Source organism: Mobula birostris, chromosome 7 (genome assembly GCF_030028105.1).
Source record: "Mobula birostris isolate sMobBir1 chromosome 7, sMobBir1.hap1, whole genome shotgun sequence".
In the NCBI taxonomy this organism is placed as follows: domain Eukaryota; kingdom Metazoa; phylum Chordata; class Chondrichthyes; order Myliobatiformes; family Myliobatidae; genus Mobula; species Mobula birostris.
Window position 1 is genome coordinate 115,746,980 of NC_092376.1, and position 18,020 is coordinate 115,764,999.

The 18,020-nt window shown below is 41.6% G+C and overlaps 1 protein-coding gene across 3 annotated transcripts in view; it reads left to right on the forward strand.

The window, feature by feature from the left end:
• Positions 1 to 18,020, forward strand: part of LOC140200391 (fibroblast growth factor receptor 4-like) — a 60,217-nt gene that overhangs the window by 30,103 nt on the left and 12,094 nt on the right. For all 3 annotated transcript variants that reach the window (XM_072263654.1, XM_072263655.1, XM_072263656.1), the window contains exons 4-12: positions 3,909 to 3,998; positions 9,431 to 9,600; positions 12,062 to 12,185; positions 13,414 to 13,604; positions 13,899 to 14,037; positions 15,037 to 15,230; positions 16,403 to 16,548; positions 17,064 to 17,185; positions 17,460 to 17,570. In XM_072263654.1, coding sequence (XP_072119755.1) covers positions 3,909 to 3,998; positions 9,431 to 9,600; positions 12,062 to 12,185; positions 13,414 to 13,604; positions 13,899 to 14,037; positions 15,037 to 15,230; positions 16,403 to 16,548; positions 17,064 to 17,185; positions 17,460 to 17,570 — 1,287 coding nt within the window. The remainder of the gene's footprint in view (positions 1 to 3,908; positions 3,999 to 9,430; positions 9,601 to 12,061; positions 12,186 to 13,413; positions 13,605 to 13,898; positions 14,038 to 15,036; positions 15,231 to 16,402; positions 16,549 to 17,063; positions 17,186 to 17,459; positions 17,571 to 18,020) is intronic.

The following is an 18,020-nucleotide window of genomic DNA, read 5'->3' on the forward strand; positions in this document are numbered from 1 at the left end:
AATACAAAAATATTAGTTTTAACTTGCTGAATGATCTCTCACAGCTGGCGATGGAAACTGCAATGGTTAGCATTATCTGAATAGCAAAGCAAAGATTGAGGAAGATGCTCTCATCTCCATACTGAACAATAAATTCAAGAAGCTCTTCAGGTCTTGATATTTTTATGTTGACCCGCCTTGATAGCTACGTTCTGCAATCCAAAATTTCTTCATATAGCTGCTGTCCATCAACATCAGAGCTGTACCATTCGCCCAAATTTTCGCACTTCTTCTTTAGGTCATTACTGTCGGTGCCGTAACACAGTCCCTCGACATCGAGAAGGAACCCAAACGTTTGTCATGCAAACAAGCGAACCTTTCATCCATTTTTCTGTGAAGACGGTCGAGTGTTCCCTTCATGTCTCTTTCCATTTCCTCCTCAGCTGCTAACCCAGCATCTCTCGAGTTCTCATTAGCCATTCGTTTCTTTTTTCTCTGACATCTTTCATCTTCAATATTCCATTCTTGACAGAGACCAACTCCTTCTTCGAGTAACTTCACTGACCAACACTTCTCTTTCATCATAAAAATGATCTTGGAGGGCTTTCAAATCCAGGGCAGCATCATGGAAGTTCATGCTAGGATCCTGCAGCCTCTTTTGAATATGGTCAATGCGAACGTGTACTTTGTTCCAAAATCCTAGCAAAACCAGAAAATCTTAACTCAACATGCGGTTGTACAGCTGCCTTGCGTCACTTCTTGTTTCATTGGTCTCATTTTCATTGTCTATCATATCCTGGAGAACTTGAAGTATGTCCTCAAGGTACTTGTTGACGGGCTTCACTGCTTCTGTCCTTGCGCTCCACCTGGTTTCGGACTCCGACTTAAAAACCACAGGCATGGCGTTTTTGAATTTTTCCGAGCGCTGTGTTGAACGAGAGAAAAACACAGAGAGAGCTTCGATGGTTCCAAAAGATGTGACCATCATTGTATCCTACTTGGCTGCATGTACACCCACCAAGTTGAGTGAGTCATTGTCGCAATTCACAAACACTGCCAGGTTGATTTTCTGACTTATTCTTTGATGAACACCACTTCTGTGTCCAGCCATCACAGCAGCGTTGTCATAGCACTGTGACCGACAATCTTGTACCTCCATTTTGTCCTTCTCTAGCTGTTTCAAGATGTCTTCAACCAAGCTCTCAGCATCCTTCCGGCTTATCTGGATAAAACCAAGGAAGGACTCTCTAACACGGACTGTTTTCCTCTCAAAATCAACTTCCACATATCTCACTTCTTCTGACATCTCTCACGGTGTGCCTGATCAGGAGTCGAGTCGAACATGAGACCATAGTACTTGGCTTTATGTATGTTTCTCAGTAAACTCTGGTGAACAGTGGATGCCATCATGTGGATGAATTCGTTCTGGACACCCGGTGAAAGATAAGGTGTGGGTCCAGAATGACTTTCCAAATGAGTGAGGTGTTCTTTTATGACAGGGTTAAAGATGGCCCATAGTTTCAGTAAGGCAAGGAAATATCCCACATTGAAGTCATCGTCCAGCTGAAGTGTCTCCCTGTGTCCTCGCAAAGCCAGGTTCTGAGTTGCAAGGAATTTTATGCAGTGAAGGGTTCTCATCAAGATATCACACCACTTCTGCTTTTCCTTCTCAATCTGTGACTGAAATACTGCGTCAATAACTCCTCTGTTTCCAGCTATATTTCTTTCCATTTCTTTCCACTGTGTGAAGCATTCCCGATGATTCTTGGCATTTTCATCAACACTAATCCTTTCAGGTGCTTTCCACTGGTTGAATCCACTTTCCTGCTCCAATGAGGATTGATGGTCTGACCGGGAATAGAGAAGACAACAGATACAAAATGAAGACTTTTTAGAAGGGGAATAGACCAGCCATGAGCGAGTCACTTTCTCAACATGACCATTTCCCAATTTCCTCTTGAACCAAGTTTTGTTTATTGAGTGGTTATTTGTTGGTTGGAAAGGCCCCTCACTGTTCTGGAAATACTTCGAACCCAGCTTTATTATTTCTGTTCTCAACGCGTCAGGCAGAATTGCTTTTCCAGTATCCTTGTCGAACTTCAGAAGTCCAATGTCATGCTGTTCAATCACTTCTGGTATGACAGCTTGAGGCTCTTTGACACCGTCCAGTTCACTAGCTTCAGTGTCATCAGGTTCAATCTCGTCAGGTAAAATCTCGTCAATAAACTCAACATCACCACCACCACCACCACCATCGTCTTCCCCTCCTGTCATGTCTATGTTCTCTGTGGCAGCCTCACTCTTAATCTCATCATACTCGGATTTATCTGACTTGCCTTCATCCTCGGCTTGTGACGCATTTGTACTTGATCCACATTCAGATTCTAACAAACTTGTATCAGGTGCAGGCGACTCCATGGAACGTGTTGAACTACTTGCTCCGGGCTTTTCAAAGAAGAGCATGAAGAACTTGCTCGACTTCTTGGCTTCCTCCGCCTCCAACTTTCGTCTCTTCCGTCCTTCAGCTCCACTTTTCTTCTTCTTTGTGAAGAAACGTTTCATGGTCTTCTTACACAATGCTCTGAGATAAGGCCATCCTGGTGCTTCTCACCCATGATAATCAAAGACAGATCATACATCTGAAGAAAATTCTTTTTTCACTATCCGAGGATGGCTTGTCTGACTTTAATAGAAACTGCACAGTGGCACCCAGGGCACGTGTCATACCTGTCAAACCTTAGATATGCCACTGCTTGGGTGATGTGTTTGCTGAAGTGGATAGGGGAATCCATTGCAGGCAACACTGGTGGCATGTCTGCATGGAAGCTCTGTCAGTGAGTTTCTCCAAGACGTCTAGCACAGTGGTCCCCAACCACCGGTCCGCGGACCAGTAGCGGGCTGCAAAGCATGCCCTACTGGGCTGTGAGGAAACGATATGAGTCAGCTGCACCTTTCCTCATTCCCTGTCACACATTGTTGAACTTGAACATTGGGTTGCCAACTGTCCCATATTTGCCGGGACATCCCGTATATTGGGCTAAATTGGTTTGTCCCATACGGGACCGCCCTTGTCCCGTATTTCCTCCGCTAAGGTAGAGCGTTCCTATAAAACCTTTCGTGCCGAAATGGCGTGAAGCAAAGAAGCAATTACCATTAATTCATATGAGAAAAATTTTTGAGCGTTCCCAGACCGAAAAAATAACCTAACAAATCATACCAAATAACACATAAAACGGAAAATAAGTAACACTAACATATAGTTAAAGCAGGAATGATATGATAAATAACAGCCTATATAAAGTAGAAATAATGTATGTACAGTATAGTTGGGAAGGTGAAGGCAAAACCGATTTGTGGGGAAAAAAATCGGCACATATGCGCATGCGCACACAGGTGCCCCCGCAAGGCTTCATGGTCATGGTAGTCTTTCCTGGGGTGAAGTGTCCCAGGATTTGACTGCAACTTTTGTCCCTTATTTGGGAGTGAGAAAGTTGGCAACCCTAACTGTAAAAGACATGTTGGGGTGAGATTAACCCTACTTGAACACCCACCCACCCCCCCCCGCCACCCCCGGTCGGCCGGTCCACAAGAATATTGTCAATATTAAACCAGTCCGCGGTGCAAAAAAGGTTGGGGACCCCTGGTCTAGCAGAATTCCCCCAGTAGGTGTTGGAACTGTAACTCACTTGTGAAATTGATCGTTTAATTTCAAAGGTAGATGATTGATTTTTATCCCTTCAGCATTGTTAAAAGCCATTTGCAGCTGGGTTAGGTTAAGTGGTTTTTGCCCATTTTTATTTCCAAGCAAAATGAGAAAGCTTTGTTTTTGCTTTATCTTCAGTGCAAGGGGAAATTCTTCATATTGGTGGTGAGTGAAAAATGAGATTCCAGTTTTTAAGGGTCAACACCCCTTTCTTTGATTTTTTCAGACTCTTTGTCTTCTGGAGATGATGATGAAGATGGTGGATCTGAAGATTCAGCTTCAGAAACCAGTGACGGTCACTCGTTTCCTCAGAAAGGTCAGTGCTTTTGGCCAGCATTTTCACTTTTTCTCTCACAGATCCCAACTAAACGTGCGATCAGAGAAGATGTTATATTGTCATTTACAATGCACATAGGTACATACCATACAATGTTGTCTGTTTCCCTCTCTCATCTTATCTCCTTACCAGCCCATCAACTCCCTCTGGTCTCCCCCCACCCTTCCCTTTATTCCATGGTCTTCTGTCCTCTCCTATCAAACTCCCCCTTCTCCAACCCTTTACCTCTTCCACCATTCAATTTCCCTGCTCTTTATTTCACCCCCTCCCCCATCACCTACCACTTTGTACTTCTTCCTCCCTCCCCTCACCTTACTCTGACTTCTCCCCTTCCTGATGTTGGGTCTCAGCCCGAAATGTCAACCGGTTACTCATTTCCATAGATGCTGCCTAGCCTGCTGAGTTCCTGCAGCAGTGTGTGTGTGTGTGTGTGTGTGTGTGTGTGTGTCTGTGCTCTGGTGGCCCATACTCTGGAGGATCTTCAGACTGTCCTTGCTGTGGTGGTGAGAGCGTACAGCAGGATGGGGCTGACTGTCAATACCACTAACACAGAAGTGGTTTGCCAATGGAGTACCACTGTCCCACCCACTCTACCTGCCTTCACTGTTGGTGATGAAAAGCTGTCAGTAGTGCCATCTTTCAAATATCTGGTGAGCATTCTCTCTGAGGATAGCAGCATTGACGACGACATCCAGAGCCGCATTAAACAGGCATCAGCTGCCTTTGGGAGACTTCGGCATAGAGTTTTTCAGAACAGGAGCCTTCATCCCTCCACAAAGGTCGCCGTATACCAAGCGGTCTGTGTCACCACCCTCCTTTATAGCTGTGACGCTTGGGTAACCTACAGCCATCACATCAAGTCCTTGGAGCACTTCCACATAAGCTGCTTCCAGCGCATCCTGGGAATTACCTGGCGTGAGCGGGTGCCTCACACTGAAATACTTGTAAAGACCAACTGCAGGAGTATTGAGGCCACGGTCACCCAGCGTCAGCTGCAGTGGCTGGGGCACGTGATAAGGATGCCCCCATGTCGGCTACCCCGCAGAGTGTTATATGGCCAGCTACATCATGATCGATGCTCAACTGGAAGGCCGAAGAAGTGCTATAAGGATCAGATGAAGAATGCTTGAAGGAAGTGCAAGATCAGACCCGAGGAGCTGGAGGATGTTGCTGCTGACCGTAACACTTGGCGACAGCTGTGTAGGGACAGGGCTCGTATTCTGGAGATGGAAAGAACAACCCGAAGACAGCAGAAGAGAGCCAGGAGAAATGCAGCCATGGTTTCCACCACTACCACATATACATGTCCCACCTGCAATAGAGCTTGTGGGTCCAGGATAGGACTGTATAGTCATCAAAGATCTCACCGTTAAAGGAGTGGACATCGTCATCGGATTTTGATGGACAAACGAAGAAGAAATGTGTGTGTATATGTGTGTTGCTTTGGATTTCTAGCATCTACAGATTTTCTCGTGTGTGCAGTGTTGCCTGTATGTAAAACTTGGATTTGAGAATAAAGCAGTTCGGGCAGTGTTTGCACAAAGCTTAGATGTGTACAACGCACAGTATGAATAGTTCAGTATTCAGTAAAATGTTGCTTTAATGGCAACTTGATTTCTCATCTTTAATTCTATCCTTGCTAACGTACCTGTGCCGTGTCTGTGAAGAGTTTGGAACTGAATGGTTCTGGCACAGCATAAGAAGAGCTTCAGGGAATAAGCTATTAATGATGAGTAATAATGCTTTCACTACTATGCTAATCATTGTCAGCTGGCAGATTGGGCTGTAATTGACTTAGTTACATTTGCCTGAGCTTTGCAGCTGAAATGCACTCAGGGTTCCGTGGATGTAAGAGACAAGGTGCTCTGGACTGGAATTATTAATTTTGGTGTGTACATTGGTAAATAGTTGGTTTTAACCATCCCATCATGTAAGCCTTGTGTGCAGCATTGGTTTGTATAAATTGAAGTCATTTATTTGCAAAGTTGCACTATAAGGATTATTGGAAATGTGTTTCTTGCTCACGGAAGCAAGTGTGTTGCTCTTCAGGCAAACAGGCAGTTCTCCAATTAAACTGCTTTGTGTAATTTAGGGCAACAGTTTGCCTTTGCTCTAATTGTTCAAGCTCTGCAGATTCAGTCTGCTGCTAAATGCGTAGCCTAATTGCTGCTGGAACTCCCAGTCCAGCTAATTAGGTCAATTACTCTAGAGCCAATTAGACAAGAATGTTTAGGAATGTGTAACAACTTCGGAGAATTTCAAAATGATAGATGCTTGGTATGTAACTGAGGAGTTTCATTTACACAGGGTTCATAAACTCAGAGTACAACAGTTGACTTAAATTGACTGGTATAGCAGATTTTCAGGGATTCTAAAGTTAATTCAGATGTTTGTAGGAACCATTCCTTATGGTCTAAGGTTTTTTTTAGTTCATTGATAGCCTTTTTCAGAATATTTTAAAGACAATGTGGAAACATTGATAGTGTTCCAAGCTAGAATTTGAATCAGGAGGTTTGAAATAATTTTCCAGTAGTTTTTTTCTCAGGCAATGCAGTGGAATTTAAGCCAAAGTCATTTGTTCAACAGTGCATGCAACCGCCACTGATGAAACAGTACCTATGATATATTTAAGCATAGAGACATCCAAACACATGTGGTGGAGTAGAACTGCCGTCAATACATGTTTAGACATCACAAATAATTAATTCGTGTTTGCATGGTCTATGAACGTTTCGGGTCACTTATGCAGCTGCAGATTTTCACAACGTACCAGATCTGCTTCTGCATGTGTTAAAGGGAAACCAGCTTTATTGGGTCAGTAGGATGGAGTTTAGCAACTCTTATGTTCAGTCTCAGCCCCTTGCCCTTCACCACAGGCATTTGATTGGCCCACCTCTCCCCCAATACCAGAAATGGCCCAATTATTCCATGTCCCCTCAGCTGATAACTTCTGCTGAGTTTGTGTGTTAGCTTCAGCAGCTTTCCCACTCCCCAACTCTTGGAAATCTTTTCTCCTTCAATTAATTGCTTAATTTACAACTAAGAGTGTCTCCTGGTCTTGTGACGGAGATTATGAACATATGCTGTACAAGAATGGCTTTCCTTTTATTACCACTGGTTCTTTTATCAGAAGCCTTCCCTTCTGATTATCACTGTTTTGACCACAGGAAACAGTTTGTACATTCCGATCTAAACCTTATGTTACAGTAACAGATCAGAGAAAACTCCTCTTTGTCATTTCTCTCTGAAGAGAACAACCATAAGTTTGCCAGTGTAACAATGTAATTGGAATCCCTCATCCTTTTCATTATCCCTCCCAAAGTTACAGCCCTTTCTTAATGTGTCCTGCCTGAATTAGATGGAAGGGTCAACCTGGGGCCAATCAGATTCGCTGACGTATGTCATGAAATTTGTTGTTTTGCAGTGGCAGTACATTGCAATATGTAGTAATAAAAACTACAAATAACAATAATTGTGTGTGTGTATGTATAAACAGTGCAAAAAGAGAGGGGGTAAAATAGTGAGGTAGTGTTCACGGGTTCCTTGTCCGTTCATAAACCTGATGGCAAATGGGAAGAAGCTGTTCCTCAGTCACTGAGTGGGTGTCATCAGGCTCCTGTATCTTCTCCATGATGGCGGCAATGAGAAGAGGGCATGTCCTAGGTGATGGGGGGTCCTTAATCATGGAAGCCTCCTTTCTGAGGCATCATCTTTTGAAGGTGCCCTGGATGCTGAGGAGGCTCACTTGCATGATAGAGCCGGCTGAACTTACACCTTTCAGCAGCTTTTCTGATCCCATGGCCCTTTCTTAAAATATGACATTCGATTTGTATTTTCTCCCTTCGTTCTCAAGCTCCTACTAGGAAAGTCATCTATTATGAATCTGCCTATTTGTGTCTCCTTGAAGTATTAAATGCCACTTCATGTTTAGATTCACCTACCACAGTTCTGAAAATTTGCTCCATCCCCAGATGCTCAATTCATTGTCCCAGGAAGTTCTCCAGATGCTGGAAAGCTAGCACAACACACACACAAATTGCTGGAGGAACTCAGCAGGTCAGGCAGCATCTATGGGGAGTGGTGGGGGTAATAAGCAGTTGGTGTTCCAGGCTGACATCCTTCGGTCCTAATGAAGGATCTCAGCCTGAAACATCAACTGTTTATTTTCCACCATAGCTGCTGCTTGATCTGCTGAGTTTCTCCAGCATGTTATGTGTATTACTCAACATATTAACCTATATGAAATGTTGCACTGGTTCCAGTATGAAAGCAGCCGCTCACTACAGTTTTCTTTTCTGTCCCTTAGCCAATGTTGACATCAAAGCTATATATATATATATGTGTGTGTGTGTAAAACAAAGACTTTGTATTTTCCACCATGAATCCCCATTCCTGATGTAACAGAAGCCTGTTAATGGCATCTTGAGTCAATGGTGGGACTCATGGCTCTTTAATCAGAGTTGTTGGTTCAACCCTTTCAAAAACAAGTATATTGTAAAGGTTGAAATTTCTGTGTAGTAATGAGAGAGTGGCTATATTTTTGGATATTAAGCTAAGGCCCTGCCCTTAATGTCAGATAAAGGTTTAAAAAAGAGATAAAAATCCTCTCGTAATAGTTGGTTTACAGCAGAGAGGTTCTGTTAACTCTATGAGCAAGAGAGTTCTCTTTATTTACTTAATATTTAACCCTCAGTCGACACCTTGAAAAATTGGTTAATAGATCATTTATTTCAAAAGCTGCTTGTTGGATCCTCCTACACTCAAATTGGATATATTGTTTGCTTCTTTTAACCAATTGAAGTAATTTGTTGGATATGAAGTGCTTTGGGATGCCTTTGCAATTCTATTAACACTCGTAAAATATACCAGCTCTTTTATTGCTGCTGATATACATTAATTGAAAAATTGAATCTCAAAAATCATAGATTATTTCCTGCTAAAGGCCATGTAGATCACAGAACTAATTGAATACAATCAGATGGAGTATGATAATGTTTTTCACACAGGATGGGATAATTTTATTGAGGTGTACGTATACCATGAAACCATGTTCCAAGTATGTCCAGCTTATAGCTTTAATCACAGTACTCAATGCCAATTCAAAGGTTAACATTTTTTTGAAGGTCCCTCAGCTTTATCTCTGTATTTCTTCATGGATGCTGTCTGACCTGCTGTATTTTTCTGTTTTTGTTTCACAGTGCAGTGTTTTGATTTTTCACCTTCTGCCAATTCCATATCTTTTGTTCTCCTCAGTCAGAGCTCTCACAAAAATCAGTCATTTTAATTTGCCTAGCCAACGCTGTACCAAAGTATTGATTCAGCTTGAGCAGGTCATATCAGACATGTTGTGGCATTGCACAGAGTTAAGTCAAGAGCTTTTTTTGCATACTGGTTTCTCTTTCTGCACACAGGAGCTCCCTACTGGACACACTTTGAGCGAATGGAAAAGCGCCTGCACGTGGTTCCAGCAGCAAACACAGTTAAATTTCGCTGCCCAGCTGCTGGGAATCCTCTTCCCACCATACGCTGGCTGAAGAACGGCAGGGAATTCAGGGGAGAGCAGCGGATTGGAGGGATTAAGGTAAATTCACACTCACTTCCTTGTGGGGTTGTTAAGAATTGAGTTCATTCATATTCGGAGGGATCACAACATGAAGAGTGAATTTTAAATAAAAAGGCTGATCAATTTGACCAATAACTTAGATGGTAAACTTTGCACTAAAGTGAACTTTTGATTCTAATTGTTTTTTCTTGTACGAATTGTGTATTATTTAATGTATGATTTTCTTGTGAATGCTTATATGATGTTATGTCCCTGTAATGCTGCTGCAAGTGAGCTTTGCATTGCACTTGTGCACACACATGACAATAAACTCGACTTTAGTTGACTTCAGTACAAGTGATCTGACTTGTATACATCACAACTAGAAAATCAGATATGCCCACCTTCTCATCAGGATCACTGACCATTCCTCTATAATTGTTAAAAATTAATTACATATCCACAAAGGATTCAACATATGTTGACAATCCGCAAGAGTCAAGGATCAAATGCATAACACCCCTCCCTCAATAATTCTTGAAGGAAATGATTGTGAAGGCTATTAAAGCAATGCAATTCTAATATTTCTGCATTGTAGAATCGACTGCTTTGTGAAAAATGGAACACAACCACGGTAGTTAATATTGTATTTCAAGCCAGCCGATTGTTCTAGGTTGCTACAAAGCTAAAAAAGGCATTGCAGATGAAGCATACAGCTAATCTTTGGTATAAAAGGTTGTGTAACTGAAAGACGGGTCTGGGACATTGCCAGTACAACCGTGAATCACTTGTTAAAGGAACTGGCTTACGTGAATATAAATTATCAAAAAGGCAGAGGTGTACGAGTGAAACATGATGCTTTCTTGGCATACGGGGTCCGCCAGCAGAGGAGAAGCCATAAGCAACAAAGAGTGAGAGCCCAGCAGATTCTCTTAACTTTCCTGAATTCTTTCTTGGGAATTGAACCTGCCTTTAGTTGTGTTTACTGCTGAAATTGATTGTTATGCCTGATAAAGTTGACAGTGCTACTTCTGGCAACTTCCAGAGTCATTGCATTCTGCCTTGAAATACACATTTTTAGGTTTAATCATTAAGTATGAAGTTTGTTTGGTATCTGCCTGGCACCATTGGCATTTGGATAGAACCAAGACCAGAGTGCATTGCATTCACACCAGCCATGGTACTGAAGAAGTGCATCACTGTCAAAGCTACCTAAATTCAGATGAACAGTAAACAAAGTCTAACTTCCTGTTCAGAAAACATAAAAGATTAAATAAGGTTCTTAAAATATTTTTCTTGCTTTGTGGATGTTGATGGCAAATCTGGAATTTGTAATCCACCCCTAACTATTGCCAAATAAAGGCAGCTAAGAGTCAAACACATGGGTGTCTGTTTGGAGTCAAGGTGGAAGATCTTTTTTTGTCACTAAACAATATCGGTCAGCCACACTTCTAGCAACAATCCACTACTTTCATGACCATTGATACTGAGACTAGCATTTTCATTTAACTTCAAAGTTACTTAAATAGAAGTTTGCCAGCTGCCAAGCTGAGATTTGAATTTTCATCTCTGCATCTACAGCCCAGAACTTCGGCTGCTAGTCCAGTAAATTTAACAAGTAATTTTTGGAGAACAACTAGTTCTTTCAGTCAACAGTACCAAAACACATCATTGATGATTTATCTGTGTAGTATTTATGAAGTCTTGTTCTACACAAGTTGTCCATTGCACTTGGCAACATTTCAGAAACTACTTCCTGAGACACAAGACACTCTGTGGGCATTTATCTTTGATGGAGGAACAAGACCAGAAAAGGAAATGAAATGTACAGTTTCTGTAGCTCCTAAAAATAGGAATAGCATTCAGGTAAGTGGAGACCGGGTGAGTGTGAACCACCCTGCCCCGCAGTCTCTGCTATGTAAGATCAAGGAGATTATTAATACTTTCCTTTCACTTTTAGCATCATAAATGGTGACCTTGATCTCTTAAAGGTCTAAAGGAATATTAAGCATAGTCAAAGTTTATTTACTACCTATCACCTTAAATCATATGTAAACTAATCGCATTCTCTCACCCAGATTCTACTCCTCACCTCACAAGAGGGCAATTTACTGTGATCTATTAACCCATCAACCTTCATGACTTTGGATTGGGAAGAAACAGGAAAACCCAGAAGTATACACAATCACAGGAAAAACATGCAACCTCCACACAGGCAGCACATTGAAGGAGTGAGCCAGTGTCACTTGAGCTGTGTGCAGCAGTTTCACTGACTGCACTACTGTCCTGTCCAATCCTCTCTTGATCACATCCTAACTCAAATCTCCAGATCTTCTAAATTGCTTAGAATGCACTGTGAAGATATAAAGAAGTTGTGGAATCCAGAAAGTCCTGATTTGACTTCTGGTGTGTAGTCAGTTTACTGGGTTTGCTTGGTGCCTTTAATTGGCGTATTTGCCCCTCTTCTGATTTGCAAGTTATTTTTTCATTGATCTTTCAGCTCCGCCATCAGCGCTGGAGTCTTGTGATGGAGAGCGTTGTGCCTTCTGACCGCGGTAACTACACCTGCGTGGTGGAAAACAAGTATGGCAGCATTAACCACAGTTACCAGTTGGAAGTTCTGGGTAAGAATTGAATGATTCAGTGAGATGCAAGTTGGTAGAAATATTGGGAGGAATAAAAAAGATCAAGTGTGAATGATATTTATAGAAGCAAACCTTATACATTGTGATAACCAGTTTTCAATGCTCTAAAGCTACAAATGTCTCAGAATTTTGTATGTATTGCCCAAAAAATATGATTCTCCATTAAAATTGGGCATGGCATATGAACAAAATGAGCATAAAATCTACTGACATTAACAATAACAATATTTGTGCTCCATTGTTGTGTGAGGTCTATTGTGTGTGCGTCTATATATATATAATATTTTGTCTTCAGCATTCTTAAGGATCACCAAGAGTACATGTTGGTAATTTTCATACTCCTGGCTCATGAATCTTTTGCACACTAAAAATGTGGGCTCATAACAGAAGCCAGTACATATTATTGAGCCATATTAAGGGCAAGATGGCTTCCCTCATTATTTTCAAACTAAGTATTGTGCTAGCAAAATGGAACGAACCTAATTGCACACGTTTAAAAAAACTTTGAATTAGAATAAGTTAATTGTAGGTAAATGAGAGTCAGTTGTTATAATTTTGATAATGTAAGATTATTGCTTTTGGAGTACAGGTTCAATTATGTCTAAATACCAAATAATTGATAACAATCAAAAAGAAGCAAAAGTCTACATGCTTCAAAAATTTCCCCAAAAACCAGGTGTTTGTATTGGACTTAGTAGTGGTTGACTTTGGATCTGAGCCGATTTGATGTTTCTGGTTGGTCTGACATGTTGTTGCAATGCGATTAGAGTCAGTATAGGGTTTGACCACAATCTCTGTGTACATTGAGACTTCAAAGCAACATCAAAGTTTGCGACATTGTTAACTATTATAATGAAACCCATTACGAGCTGTTCTGATTTTCCATGTTATGTTGCTTGCTTATCTGTACATCATATCAACCCACCAGAGGGAATTAGGAACTAATGTTAAACAATTTCTGCTGGAAGTTATTTCAAGAACGAGAAATAAGTGAGCTTCTGTTGCAGTTTGTAATTTGGATAAATAATATAGAAAAGGTTGAGAGTTCTGCCATTTTCTCCCTGTGGAAGTTTGAGAACAACTGAGGAAAATCAACAAAAAAATAGCTCAATGATTGGTAGCCCCCAGAGTATTTATGGATTTTCAAAACTACATGGTGTGAGCAGTGTTCTGAATTTAGGTTGATTATACCTTCTCTGACACACAGAACGGTCTCCTCACCGGCCCATCCTGCAGGTTGGCCTGCCAGCTAACAAATCTGCCGTGGTGGGCAGCAATGTGGAGTTCCACTGCAGAGTTTACAGTGACGCACAGCCTCACATCCAATGGCTCAAACACGTGGAGGTGAACGGCAGTAGATATGGACCCGATGAGGCTCCATATGTCCAAGTGTTAAAGGTACGTATGTGGGTCAAAAAATTCTATAACCACGCTACTGTGAGTCGGATTAGTGCACTTGTAGTAGACTTAGGTGGACATACTGGTTCTCACAACCTTTATTGTAGGGTGCCATTGTTATTGTTTTGGCACAAAACTATGCTGTTGGAACGTTGAATAACCCAATTATTTCCTGTTTTATCTCTGTGTAATCTAATACTATGCACCTGCAAAGCACAGTTTATACACGTTGTCCTCTGCACAGCACAATTCCTTAATCAGTTTATGTATGTTTTTCTCTATCTCTCTTCACAGACTGCTGACATTAACAGCACTGAAATTGAAGTCCTCTACTTGCATAATGTCACATTTGAAGATGCAGGGAAATACACCTGTTTGGCAGGCAATTCTATTGGGATCTCTTACCATTCTGCCTGGCTGACAGTTTTACCAGGTGCGTACTACTCTTTCTATGGGATGTATAATGGTTATGCAAGAACTAAACATTTAATTTTGTGCTTAAAAGATTGTATTAACTCTACACCCTATGCAGCCAGACAAGGTGCAGATAAGATTAAGAGGGAAACACCTTTAGGGGCTGAGACCTGGACCATGTTCTCTCCTAGACCTGGGCAATTAATCACTGTCTCCAGTGGGAGCAACATTAGAACCATCGCACTAGTGGTCCTGGATGTTGGGGAAGGAGGCTGAGGGTGCTATGAACACAATGGGATGGTCTGTTTTGGCGCTGAAATGAAGTATACAAACAAAACTGGCATAGAGTGGAAGTGACAGGATTTGGGCTGGTGGGGTGAGAGTTATCACTGTAAAGTTGGAAGGGGGTGGGCTGTTTTTGAAAAAAAATGTAAGACCATAAGACCAGAAGGTATAGGGGAAATTAAGCCATTCGGCCCATCGAGTCTGCTCTGCCATTTCATCATGGCTGATCCATTTTCCCACTCAGCCCCGGTCTTCTGCCTTCTCCCCGTATCCCCGTATGTAAGTACTTATTGTCATCAGGCCATTGAGCGCCATCACGTACTTCTTTCAGATTTGGTCCTCTGCGATTTTCCAAGTTTTAACCATATTCTGATGTCAATATTGATCTGTGGCTTCTGAATGTTAGTGAGATCCTCACTTGCTAGGGACGGACGGGCATGTCTGTACTGAGATGTGGGAGCATGTGATGTGGCCAGCCATCAGCATTCTGCCTCTACCATCTCTACTGGGCACGCAGAGTGAAATATCCTCCTGCCTGAGAACATAGTGCCTTTATAAAGGAGAAGTGCTAATCACAGGCCTATATGGCACCTTTGTTGTCAATTTAGCACTGACTCTGGCTTCGGTGCCAAAGACACTGAGGTTTTGCATGTCATGTACCTTTAGCCATTTTCTCAGTAATATCTAGCTTTATGAAAATATTCATAGATTTCTTCTTTCCATTATTTCACAGAGGAAGAGCCCCCGAAAATAATTGACTCCTCTGGGACAAAGTACACTGATATCCTGATTTATGCTGCTACATCTCTGGCTATCATCCTGTCAGTAGTCATCATTATATTGTGTAGAATGCAGGCAAGGTCCAGTAAGAGAGCCTTTGACCCACTGCCTGTGCAGAAACTCTCCAAGTTTCCTTTTAAAAGACAGGTAAACCCTGGATACCTCGCAACGTTCAGAAATAAATTACTGAAATGCAGCTGAGTGTTGAGTGGCTGTGCTTGACAACCTGTAATTACTTTCTCCTAATTTCTTTTGTCCAGCTCTGCAATTAACAACCTATTTTTATCACTGGCTACGTGGCTACCGACAGACCACTCACATCCTGCTCAACTGTTTGTAATTAACAATTCGACAAGCTTTTCTGCCATCGTGATGGTGGAAGTCAGTATGTGAGAGCCTTGCTGACACTCTTAATACATTTAAGAAGGAGAATGAACAGTTGAAGTTTCAGGCCAAGACCCTTCAGCAGGTTGATCTGATGAAGAGTCTCGGCCCAAAACCTTGACCATTTATTCGCCTCAATAGATGCAGCCTGACTTGATGAGTTCTTCCAGCATTTTGTCAATGTTGTTCAAGAATTCCAGCACCTGGAATATCTCTGTGTTGGCGTAGTATTGTTTGAGGTGATGAAATACAAATTTGGAATAGGAATACAGGTTGAACCTTTACTGAGCTCTCGAAATGTAGTCTCCAATCCACAGTCAGTGATATATAAATGTCAATATGTTACTATCTTAATCCAATACCTGAAAAAGGGAATTAATACAAACAAAACTGCACCAGAAGAAAAATCACCAACAGAATCTTGAATGACCTAAGAGTTTGTTAAACTTTAACTGTTCCGTGGGAGCATTTAATTTCCATCACTATTACAATAGCATCATATAGCATCAATACAATCAAACCTGCCAGCATCATCCCCACACAATAAATTGCACCAACAATATCGTAGCACAAGCAAATCGCATCAGCACCTTCATTATATATAAAACTGTATCAACACGATCACAGCTAGAATGCACATTTAATTTCATATAACAACTGAAGCGTACCAATATTATTCCAGTATAACTAGAACAGACCAGCACAGTTACATTACACCCAAAGTCCATCTCCGTCTGGCCAAGCTGCACCAACATCAACGTTTTGGTGCCCGTCACAGACTAGTCAAAGTACAACGTAAGTCAATCACAGATCTGCTAAAGTGCACTAATGTTACCGTTGTAAAGCTAATTTTCACAAACATGCTGGGGATGAGCGAGTTTGTAGAAATGCTTTATTTCCATGCAGCTTAATTACTCAATTCTTTGCCATTTCAGTTTTCACGAGAATCAAATTCTTCAATGAAATCGAATGCCTCTCTCGTCAGAGTGGCGCGCCTGTCCTCCAGTGGTACACCCATGCTGTCTGGCGTTGTGGAGTTCGAGTTACCGATGGACCCAAAGTGGGAATTCCATCGTGATAAGTAAGTGTAATATTAGTAAGATGCTGCATATAGAGTATTAAACTTCATATCTCTTGGTAAGCTGCACAAATGGCTTACAAATAAATGTACCCAAACAGAAACAAGAGAAAATCTGAGCAACACACACAAAATGGTGGAGGAACTCAGCAGGCCTGGCAGCATTTATGGAAATGAGTACAGTCGAAGTTTCAGGCCAAGACCCTTCAGCGTCCTGCCTGAAACGTCAACTGTACTCTTTTCTGTAGATACTGCCTGGCCTTCTGATTTCCTCCAGCATTTTGTGTGTGTACCCAAGCAGAACATGGATCAAACTGTCTTCCCATATTGTAAGTTGCAGTAAGAGCAATTCATTAGCACTAGGGTCTGTTATCATATTTATTTTAATAAATTAGGTTTTCCTATAAATAGCTCCAGATGGAAATAGAAATAGAAAATAAATAAAGGATTCAGACAGGCTTAAACTATCTTTGTATATATCTTTGCAGGTCAGAGTTTATCTTGTATTTCTTTTCCAGACTGGTATTGGGGAAACCCCTTGGAGAGGGTTGCTTTGGGCAGGTGGTTAAAGCGGAGGCTTATGGGATAAACAAGGACGAACCAGACAAGCCAGTTACAGTGGCAGTGAAGTCACTGAAAGGTGAGTAAGAAGTGGTCTCATAAAATTTGAAAATATGTAGTCCAGTCTGTTGCTGGGTTCAGTCGGAAACCTAATAGCCCAGACTACTTTCGAACTGACTCCAGTAAGAGAATGAACTGAACTGAACTGTTACTTGATCCAAGTCCAAGCAATTCCACACAATTCTTCTCTGATTGATCTTGGCTGGACTTGATAATAATTTTGCTTGCTTCGTCACTTGGTGAAATCAGTGCAAAGGGAGGTATTAAGTACAACTTTTAAAACTTGTTTGCAGATGATGCCACAGAGAAAGACCTGGCAGATCTTATCTCAGAGATGGAGATGATGAAGATGATGGATAAGCATAAGAATATAATTAACTTGCTTGGTGCTTGCACACAGGATGGTGAGTTTACGGTGAACTTCTGTGGACAGCAAACTATTTTCTCGCATTAAATATTTATTTATTGGGATACAACGCAGAATAGGCCCTTCTTTCCCAACGAGACGTGCTGCTCAGCAACCCCTAGCCAATTCACGGGACAACTTACAATGACCAATTAACCTACTAAACAGTACGTCTTTGGACTGTGGGAGGAAACCGGAGCACCCGGAGGAAACCCACGTGGTCACGGGGAGAACGTACAAACTCCTTACAGACAGCAGCGGGAATTGAGCTGTAAAGCGTTGTGCTAACCTACGCTACTGTGCTGCCGTAAATATTTTCATACATCAACTATTTTGTGTGATCCTATTTTACCCAATCTCTGTGGTGAGAACTACATAGGGATATTAAAGTTACATATGCTGTATGACTATATTACAGAAGGCAGTATACATGATTGTATCTGTGTAA